Source organism: Salvia miltiorrhiza, chromosome 8 (genome assembly GCF_028751815.1).
Source record: "Salvia miltiorrhiza cultivar Shanhuang (shh) chromosome 8, IMPLAD_Smil_shh, whole genome shotgun sequence".
Taxonomy (NCBI): Eukaryota; Viridiplantae; Streptophyta; class Magnoliopsida; order Lamiales; family Lamiaceae; genus Salvia; species Salvia miltiorrhiza.
Genome location: NC_080394.1, coordinates 30,613,795 through 30,624,669, shown reverse-complemented (window position 1 = coordinate 30,624,669; position 10,875 = coordinate 30,613,795). Strand labels below are relative to the sequence as shown.

Here is a 10,875-nt window from a genome sequence, read left to right as displayed (position 1 = left end):
GACCATGGAAAACATGCTAAAGTCATGAGTATTTTCTCCCAAATCCAACGGGACCTCGTGGACAACATCATCACGGGCAAGGACACCTCACAAATGAATCCCGACGTGTTGAAGTTGCACTTGAAGTTGAGGACATAAAAACGTCACAATGGAATAATTTAGATTTTTATTTTTAATATTCTTTTAATACTAACTTTCAATCAATATAGTGTTAAATTTTAGTTTTAATGAAATTTAATGTTTAATTTAATTGAAAACAACATTAAAAATAAAGATAAAATAGAAAATAAAATTTAAGAGCTCGGGTGAAGGCTCTCCCACTATGGCGAAGAGGCTCTTAAATGATGAGGACCACTTAAAAGTGTTCATATAGACTCTCTACTACGAATGCTCTAAGAATAGTATATATATATCACCCACACCGGGGCCACACCACACCACACGTGACACACCCCTTACACGATCTAGCGTAAACTAAACACAAATGCTACATTAATTACATGCTAATTCCGTATAGTTGATTGCATAATGATGAGAAGAAAACATGGAATGAAAAATTCATACAAGCTCTCCATCATTGGTTATTTAACATATCTACAAAATGATAATCTAGCCAACTTTAATCATGCCTATGCTCATGCTGCGCCTTCTCTCCATTGAGCTCCGAAGCTGCTCCTTTGCACGCCTCAATGATTCCAGCACCTGTTTCACCGTCGCATCCAGAATTTCCGGATCCACCCTCTCCTTTTCCGACGACGTTTCCACCGCAACTAAGGCCATCGAATTATCCACGCCTTCATCAGCGGATGATGATTCCATTCTGCATCAAACCAAGACGTCTGTTGCTTGAGATCTATATGAGTTTGAGTGAAGACAAGAGACATAAAAAGCATGAGGTTCCTCTACTCACTTTGAGTATTCATTTGATCCTATTATTGAGTAAGTAGACTCACTCACACTCCATGAAATCAGTTGTGAATCATTAAATTCCTCCAGATCTACGGATTTAACTATCTCTTTTCGCATAATTTCCAGTTTTTGAACTTCTTCGGTTGTTGAAGTAGATGCAGAGGATTGAAGCCTCTTCATCAGGAATTTCAGCTTCTTCTCAGCTCTGTTTCTGAATTTCGCCTCTTGCTCTAACAGCCTTTCGACTTCCAACAGCTATGAACATAAATAAGGACCAAAAATAAGTAATCAAATTGAACATGATGAAACTTTGATTAGATTATTATACCCTAATCCCCAATTGGTCTGCCTCCTCCCTAGCATTTTTGGAAGCCATTCTCTCAGCAAGCAATCTCCCTCTTAAACAGTTCACAGTCCTCCAACTATCTTCTCCTTCAACCTTATTTTCACTGAGAAAAAGATATCCCAATTTTGATTTCTGAGATCATAGAGGAAAAAATAAAGAAAGAGGAAACTCACCTGCATTCCACATCTACATTGTCTGTTCCTGTCATCTTCACAATTTCAATACAAACACTGAATTTTGTGTGAGTTGAGTTAAGATCTCACAACAAGTGAAGAAAACAAAACAGGTTTTGGAATTTGCAAGACATTCCTTAGAGCATAGGGCACACACACAATCACTCTGCTCATACTTTAATGTCACAGGCTTGGACTGCTTGCTGCCCCCACCTCACCACACATGCCCTTTAGCTTCAAATTAATTAACATTAAATTTGTAACTGTTTTTCACTTTTAGCTCTACATGTCGTGGAATGGATTGCACAAAACATCATTTCAAATCTTTGGAAAAGCAAGCAGTTGTTGGCTGATTTCTCTATTCCAATTTCAAATCTTTCGAAAAAGGTGCAATTACGCTCCTCAAACTTTATCTCTTAACCAACTAAGCACTTTTATGTATATACGTAGGGAGTGATAATCACAATTATCATATAAAATGAGTTCACTGTGAAACATTATGAATTCATTGTGAAACATTATGAATTAAAAAAAATGGAGTAGAATTTTTTGCCACCTACATAATTCAAATGCTAATCCTGTTTTTTTAGTTAAGACCGACAGTTAATTTTGTTTTTAAAGTTGATCTTTGGACACTAATTCAGATGTAAAATAAAGAAGAGTATGGTAATGTCCAGCCAAGGTTTAAAATGTTTTATGTTTGATATTTGAAATATTTGATGAAAAGAAGACAGTGGAATTTTGATGGGATTGAGACAAAGTTTAGTCACATGCATTGTTGTTGGTATCTCAATTCTCATGCATCACCATTAAACCCCACTTCTCTCTTCTTGTGTACTTAGTTGTCACACATTTAAATTGCTGCAATAATAAATATGCTCAAACAGCAGCCTATTCTTTCACCACCTATAACTATTAACTACCCTCCAATTACAACTATTATTGTAATACCTGTTGAACATATATCTGCCTAATTAGTGGAGTCATATATACTCCCTTCTAAAAACAAAATTAGTAGTAATATATAGTACTCATCAGTGATGGCGCAACTGGTGAAGCATGTGGTACCACTTGAATATTTAAATATATGGGCCTGGGCTGTTATCATTTATAGCCTACTAGTGCTTTCTCAGAAGCATTTTTTGAGTTAGGCCCATTCTCTTTCTTTATCACTGGATCAATTTAATTTAGCCGAATGGAACCCTAATAATTATGAACATTTTAGAAACTCTTCCTTTTAATTCCAAAACATTCAGAAACTTATATTTGAGTTGTTAGTAAAATTAATTAAAACTCGAATCCAATTTAGCTAATTAATATACTCTACTGATTCTCTGATGAAAACAAATTAAATTAACAACTATTCAGAATATGTATCAATACAAAATGATATCATTATATTTATATAAAAGTATTATTTGGAGAAAAGGAGGATAGATTAGGTTAAGAGAAAAAATGATGAATAAATGGACGAGGCGTACATTTAGCCATTAATGGTTGAACCTTAGGCGTTGTGGTTCCAGCACCTTCGGTCATATCAATCTCCCCAACTTTGTCCCATTGGAAACACTGGATCAAGGATCCGAGGCCCAGCCCGATATTCAAGTTGGCCAAGTTCTCGCCCGGGCAGGCCCGTCTACCCGACCCGAAAGGGAAAAACTGCAGCCCCAAATCCTTCTTCACATCCACTCCCTCAAAGCGTTCGGGCCTGAAAGTCTCCGGGTCGGCCCATATTTTGGGGCTGTTGTGGATTTCCCACAAATTCACCAGCAAGACCGTCCCCGCCGGTACCCGGTAGCCGCCCACCGCGCACTCCGACGACGAGAGGTGCGGCATCACTATGGACACCGGAGGGTGCAGCCGCATCGCCTCTAGGATGATGTGCCGGAGATACGGCAGCTCCGCCACGTCCGATTCCGCGATCAACCGCCTGCATCCCACGTGGCCGTCGATTTCGGATTGCGCTTTTTTTAGGGTTTCTGGATTGTCCAGCAGCAGAGAAAATGCCCATTCTAGGGCGATTGTTGAAGTTGAGGTTCCTCCTTGGAGCAGCACCTGAAATTATTAATTAATTTCTTTATTGTTTTAAATAAATCTCCCACGATGCTTCACATTCTCAATTTGTAAATTCTAATGACTCCGTGTGGGTTGAATATGAAATTTATTTCGAAAAATAATGCGAAAAGAGTTGAATAATAAATTCAGCATATTTTATTCAAGGATCTCCTTCAAGCAGTATTTTATTATAGCTAACAAGTAACAACCAAGGCGGGTAATGCTGAGTTCATGTATGATTGAATAAAATATACTCCTTAAGATCATGACACAAACCATCATGAGTCATCAAGTATGTAAGCATCAACTATAATTTATATTGTTCTGAGTTCATTTGGAAATAAATTAAAATTAGGGCGTGTTTGGTTTTGGGTTTTAAAGCATATTAGTTAAATTAATACAGAGTAGTAAAGAGTTTGGTATTTTATAACACTTATGCGGACGGTTATGCGATATGTGAAGGCCCTGAGCTAAGAGTCCGGATTACGCAGGATAATTAATACCGTCCCCCTCGGATTACGCAGGATAATTAATACGGCATTGCAATTGTGTCCATTTTTAAGCTTATCTAACCTAGAAATATGAATACCAAACGAAAATCATGATTAATTAACCATAATAACAAACAACCAACCAATATTAGTAACACATATTTATCCATGCTAATAATCTAATTTAATAAATTTACTAACTATACTGACTAATCCCTTACCCAAAACCAAACACGTCCTTAGTGTTCAAAATCAATGAATATTTCGCTAAATTTAAATTGTTGATTAGAGTTTTGGTAGGTTATAGTAATTTAATTTGATTTTATCCACATCTACATATTCTTAATTGCAGATAGTATACCTTATGATTCATATTGGATGAACAAGTATTAATTATTGTGACAAATATCTTGAATTTTATCAACATTTTCTGTCATTTCTTAATAGTGAAGACAATCAAAATTCTAGTTAGAGATTATCCTTACAAACGTGCAAGTTGCAATCAACAAACTCAAAGAACCAATAGAATTAAAGAGGCATATTTGGTAAGTTCAGCGAATAAGCATATATCTTGAGTAATCCGATTAATTTATAAACTGAGGTTTATTGCTGCTGACAGCCTGTATTATCCCATGACACTGCACTATTTCTTTTGCGGAAGTTAATTTGATTTAAGTGATAAACACATGATTGATAAAATAATTTTATTTAATCAAATGTTCGATTTATATATATGATCCGGACCGTGATGAATAACTTGAATTGCAGCCTAATCATATAATTTGATGATTATTTAACACCTTAAAGTTAAATTAATTATTTAATCATCTTGGATCCTATCTTATAAATCTTATTTATCATGTGCACCGAACCAAACTTTTCCTTATAATATATATTTCCTAAACAAAAGTACATGATCACTAGCTAATTTGCATACATTAGAATATTTTGAATTATCTTCAAATTAGTGCGGTATGGAATATCATTAAAGATTTTTGATTGTCAATTTGTGTATGATAACGTATTTAGATGAAAGACATGTGGTAATATTAAGGGATTAAGATTGCTTAATATAAGAGAATATATATTCTTTATATAAACTCTAAATGCCATATTGTTAATCATCCACAGATACAATAATATATATATATATATATATATATATATATATATATATCACAGAAATTCAAAATAGAAGATCTGAATTTATGGAATTATGTTTCATACAATCACACGAAACTTGAATAAGATTCCCCAAATATATATGTACATATTTATATGTAAGCTAGTTTACGCAGCTAATGTATTTTTAATTTTGATGTGATTTATATGACAATCGAATACATTATATAGGTGCTTACAGAAGTGCTTAAAATATATATATATATATATATATATATATATATATATATATATATATGTGTGTGTGTGTGTGTGTGTGTGTGTGTGTGTGTCATGTGGTGGCTAATAAAGTTCACAACCTAGGCATGCAGTAAATTTAAGTATTATGCGTGTGCATAAAAGGAAACAAATACAGATGCATGCATCATGCAGTGTTATCAATCTCATGGAAAACCAAATCCAATAATGCAACGCACAAACAATTTGGATGGCATCTATTTCTAGTCTAATTATCCAATTCTGCAATCACTATAATAAAGTTATCTAATATTGATGCAATCTTTAGCTTACACCAAAAATATATCACAAAATGTGTCACGATATTTTTAGGTATAACAAAGTTTAGCTATATTCACACATATATTTACATACTTTTGTTACACACATAAAAATATAAGTGAATTTTATAAAAAAATAAAAATATAATAAATTTTGTAACATCTAAATTATCTCAAAATATTTTTTCTACACATGATATGATGTCACAATATTTTTTTAACTCTTCTCTCTCTTACTCACACTCAAATTTGAGTGTGAATAAGAGAGAGATAGAGTTATAATAAAATTTGTGTGTTAAACATACACACACAAATTTTATTATATTACTTTAATTATTAATGAAATTTAAAATTTTCAAGAACTAATTATATATATGACCATCATAAACAAAAATTGATTTTGAGGAAACCGTCATAAAAAATAATTACACTTTCATATATCACAAAAATAACTATACGTTTTGTGATATTCTTTTATTTTTATGACATCTAATAACTACTCACCTCAAAGGTTCAAACTATGTTACTATTAAAACATTTTGTTGTATCGCATCAGCAACTGAATTCCTATCAATCTATATATATCCAGTACGTATCAGATCGTCGTCACGCACGATGATATTAATATTTATAATTCAGATGTATCCATTATTATATTCTTGGAATGTATTTAATTAAGCATGCAGTCAACTGGAAAATTATTATTATTGAATATATAATATATAGAGAAATTAGAGTTACCAAGAGGAGACTCTTGATGGTTTGATCCGTGTAATAGTGAGGATCCGATCTCTGCAAATCGAGCAACACTTCCACCATAGTCTTCTTCCTCATCGCATCATCATCATCATCTCTATTCTCCCGATTCTCATCAATCACAGACTGCATAAACTTGTCTCTCTTCTCGTGTATCGCCATCAGCTTCTTCTCCACCTCTCGGAATCCAAACCACCGCATCAACGGCAGGAAATCCACGACATTCGTCTCGAACGCCACCTCCGACGTGGCCGCCGCTATCTCCTCCAGCACCTTGGCTTCGCTCGAGTTCTCCACGCTCCTCCCGTAATACCTCTTGCCCGTGATCATCCTGGTCAGCACATTGAAAGTGAACTCGAAGAGGGCCGATTTGACTTCGAGAACCTTCTCGGGCTCATCCTTGGTGAGACGATAGAGCTTTCGGGCCAGGCTGGAGGCCTCGTCGGCCCGAACATGCGACAGCGTCTGCAGCCTTTGCGTGGAGAGCAGCTCCAGAGACGAAATCCGCCTGAGGTTTCTCCAGTGGTGGCCGTACGACGACCACGAGAGGCTCGTGTAGTCGTAGCCGAAATATCTGCCGTTGAGGAGATCGGGGCGGTTGGCGAAGATGACGTCATTCTTCTTGGTGAGGCATTCCTCGGCAAGAGATGGCGATGAGATGAGGAGAACGGGCCGGGAGCCGAGGCGGAGGAAGAGGGCCGGGCCGTGGCGTCGCGACACGTGGGAGAGGCTCCTGTGGAAGGGTCTCTTGAGGAGGTAGATGTGGCCGATGAGAGGGAGGGCCGGGAACGGGCTCGGAGGCAGCCTTTTCACTTTATTCACTATATGAAGGGATATGCTGTAGAGGGCTGTCAGGATTATGGGGGATAATAAGTAAATTAACCAAATATTTCCCATTCGAAAATTGGTGTGTTCAGAATGTGATGGGGAACTACTATATAAAACGGTAGTGACTAGTGTGTCCTAGAATGTGCAAGTTGTTGAAATTAAATACATAGATATTTATTTAAAGTTTGATTAGAGCATTGGCAACGCCTTACATGATAGCACCTACTCGTGTAAGGCGTTGCAAGGCAGCCTTACACGAGGGCTACACGATAGATCGTGTATGCCCGATAGCGTTATTTTTTCGGCGCGTGTTTTACACGCGCCCTATTTAAAATATATATATATATATATATTGAAATTCGATTTTTGAAATTTGAAGGCAGCTTTGACTGCCTCGGTTTGCGTGTCTTTTTTGACTGTTTGAATTTATTTTTAATTTATGTAATTTTAATTATGTTTTTAATTTTTTTAAAAAAAAATTATGTAATTTTTAGGTTTTTTATTTTAATGAAATTTTAATTATTAGTAAAATGTGTTATTTAAATTTGTGCAATTAAATTTAAGTGAAAATCATAAAAATTAAAACTAAAAAAATTATGTAGGCTATCATGTAATCCCAATGCATGCAGCCTCCTTACACAATGTGGTCCCTCCTCATCAATTAAGCTATCATGTAACTCCAATGTGGATGCTCTTATAGCATGATGGTGTTATTATTTAATGGAAGAGTTGGTGAGTGCTGCTTGAATCTGCATGTGATTGTGCGTTTCGAAAATTGATAAATTAATGTTGATGGTGGAGTGTGCATGTCAAGATGTTGAAGTTTGTATTCAAATTGCAAATATTTTAAGAGTGTGAATGGGGACATCTTTCACTTAAATAGCTGACATCAAGTCAGTGTAAAAAGGTCAACTAAACCAACCAATCCAACGGCTGCGTATGCGTTCTTGCCATCATAAAATAATCAGGTTCTACTTTGTTTTCCACACAGAATTATGTTATGAAGATGTATTATAGGTTTCAATTTTCTTGAGATGTCCCTATCATATAACCAGAACCGATCACCTACCCACCGTGGGCAAGCATAATGTGCCCACCATTGATGTGGCAATTTTAATTTGGAAAGAGAATTAACATATCTTACTCTAATTAAAATCATCTTACTCTAATTAAGATTGCCACATTAATGGTGGGCACATTATGTATGCCCACGGTGGGTAGGTGATCGGTTCTGATCATATAACGTTGGAATGTACCCGGCCCATTTGATGCGGCCTCAGCTGTGTCATTCATTTAAAGCTAGCTTTGTTAGGGTGAATTCAATAATTATACCAAGGGACGTCGGTTATTTTTAGATCAACAGAGACTGTCAATCTAAAATCACACGTAACACCGAAGCATTTTTAAAAACGATGGGCCGAATAATTTTAATTATTTAGGCTTAAACGAATTTTGCCCACTGTCTAGGCCTGGCCCAGCTGAAGCCTAGGCCCATTTGAAGCCTGATACAAGCTCGAGACTAGTCTAGACCCAAGCCCGGCCTAGAATCCATCCATTTGAAGGGCCTAATTGATTTCCAGTGCACATATGAGGCCACAATTTTTACGTATAATTTATCTATTTGTTTTTTTAGAACATCAACAACCGTGAACCTGAGTGGGTGCAATAGAAGTGGTCCCCACTTCTATTGCACCCATTCCAGCAATGGTATTTGTTTTTTCAATTTTGCTATTGAAAAAGGGCGCCTTTGCACTCGGTGCGCCCGCTTGCTCCCTCTCCATCGCTCCCGGGTGCGGCAACGCTGGCAGGTGCGATAGGCCGGGTTCGATCCCGCCATTGCACCCGCCGTTGTTGATGCTCTTATTTAAAGGGGTAATGGCCTTAAATACACGAACTTTCATATATTTTTGGTGTTGCACATAAATTGATAATTCTGCCTCTAAATATATATACGGACTTTCACTTTTGTCTGATTTACACTCTACGACACTTTCGTCGACCTACAATCTTATGTGGCAAAATTGGAGAGTGTTGTTGTTGATTGTTGTTTAAGTAGGGTAAAAATGCCAAATTAGTATTAATTTGCCACATTAGATAATTTATTTTTCACGTTAGCAAATTATTTTACTACATAAGATATTTTAGGTTGTTGGAAATGTTGTAGTGTGCAAAACTAGACAAAAGTGAAAGTTCATGTGCAAAACCATAAATGTATGAAAATCCGTGTATTTTGGGGTCATTGCCCCTTGATTAAATTGTGTTTGAAAAAAATAATTTATGTATACATAGCACTTAAAATTTATGAAAATATGACTGAACAAATTGGAAAACATTTTCTCAAATAAATTCACAAGTTTTATAAAAACTTCTTAATAAAAGTTTGAAAATGCTCAAAGAAATCCATAAAATGCTAAAGAAAAACAAAACGTAAGTACATTTTTCAAATATCAAAATAGATAGTTCGACCCACTCGAAACCCAACATGGTCCACTTAAAGCCCAACACGGCCCGACCTAGCCCACTTATGTGACTTACCGAATGGGCCTAGATTAAGCTAGGCTCAATTTCGCATTGTATGGATAGGTCAGCGCCCGACCGATTTCTCTAGTTGAAATTGATCTTTGATTTGTGAATGAATATATGAAGACTATGAGTCTAAATATATTGAATAAATTATCACAATTGACAAGAAATAAAAACAAATTGCTGAATTGGGTTTTGGGCTCAACATCAAATTTGTGAAAATGAGGAGAAAATCAAGTTAAGAGCTAAGAACTAAGAATTTGAGTGTGGAGAAAACTTGAAGAAAAGAGTATTTGTTAGTTTTATTTTCCTTTGTATAATGACTTGTCTACATTTGATTTTAGGGGAGCTATTTATAGCCAATTGTTTGAGATACAGGACCATGGCCCATTTAGCTTGGTTTCGAAGCTTGAATAATAATATGTGAGAAGTGCAAATTGTTGGTTGTCATGCATTTCAAATCTACATCTCTATAGTCATAATAGAAAATATATATTTTTCATTTCTATTATGATTCTCCTTTAACCTTAGATCTACAACTTTATCTTTTACGTTTCGTAGTTTTGCTGAAATCGAATCTAAATGTATTTAAGCGCTCAATTTTCATCCTCATCAATATTATTCAATTAAACTTGCACATTAGTATACATCTCTAACGACAATGACTCCTAGCTATCATAATTAAGTATTTAAAAGTCATACCAATCAAACAACTCGTAATATAACTTTAAATAACGCATTCACGCCATACAATTTATTATGCTAATATTTAAAGTAGCCAATATGGAATATTGAACACCTTTTGTAGTAGTCGCCTTTTGTCACTTAAGCCTAAAATACTCTACTTTCATTTTGTTTTTCTTTCCTTTTTCCATTTCCTCCGATGCTATTTAAAAAAATATACTCCCTCCGTTGATTGGGATTTTCACAAAGATTAAAAAAATTTATTGGAAATGAAAATATATAAGTAAATTTCCTAGTATGCCCATATTTATTATTTAATGATGTATTAAAGTGGGAGTAAATTAAAGAATTAAATAGGGATATAATAATAAATGAGTAAAAAAACATTACTTTTTATGGAAACAATCCTATATAAATGGGACATTCAAAAA

The 10,875-nt window shown here is 35.3% G+C and overlaps 2 protein-coding genes across 8 annotated transcripts; both read right to left on the bottom strand.

Annotated features, from left to right (window-relative positions):
* Window positions 1-470: 470 nt before the first annotated feature.
* Window positions 471-7,418, bottom strand: LOC130997640 (cytochrome P450 81Q32-like). 7 transcript variants are annotated; one of them, XR_009093140.1, is made up of 5 exons: window positions 6,395-7,418; window positions 2,910-3,483; window positions 1,429-1,662; window positions 911-1,358; window positions 471-820 (listed from the first exon to the last, which is right to left on the bottom strand). XR_009093140.1 is itself a non-coding variant. In XM_057923033.1 (2 exons), exons 1-2 carry the CDS (start codon window positions 7,304-7,306, stop codon window positions 2,872-2,874), a joined length of 1,524 nt encoding a protein of 507 aa, XP_057779016.1. In that variant the 5' UTR covers window positions 7,307-7,418; the 3' UTR covers window positions 2,767-2,871. The 7 variants fall into 7 exon arrangements, 1 of the variants encoding a protein (XP_057779016.1); XR_009093135.1 differs by lacking the exon at window positions 1,429-1,662 and having other exon boundaries at window positions 911-1,164; window positions 1,238-1,358; XR_009093137.1 differs by lacking the exon at window positions 1,429-1,662 and having other exon boundaries at window positions 471-853; window positions 954-1,164; window positions 1,238-1,358.
* Window positions 610-1,285, bottom strand: LOC130998311 (uncharacterized). The gene is made up of 3 exons (XM_057923740.1): window positions 1,238-1,285; window positions 911-1,164; window positions 610-820 (listed from the first exon to the last, which is right to left on the bottom strand). Exons 1-3 carry the CDS (start codon window positions 1,283-1,285, stop codon window positions 610-612), a joined length of 513 nt encoding a protein of 170 aa, XP_057779723.1.
* Window positions 7,419-10,875: the final 3,457 nt, after the last annotated feature.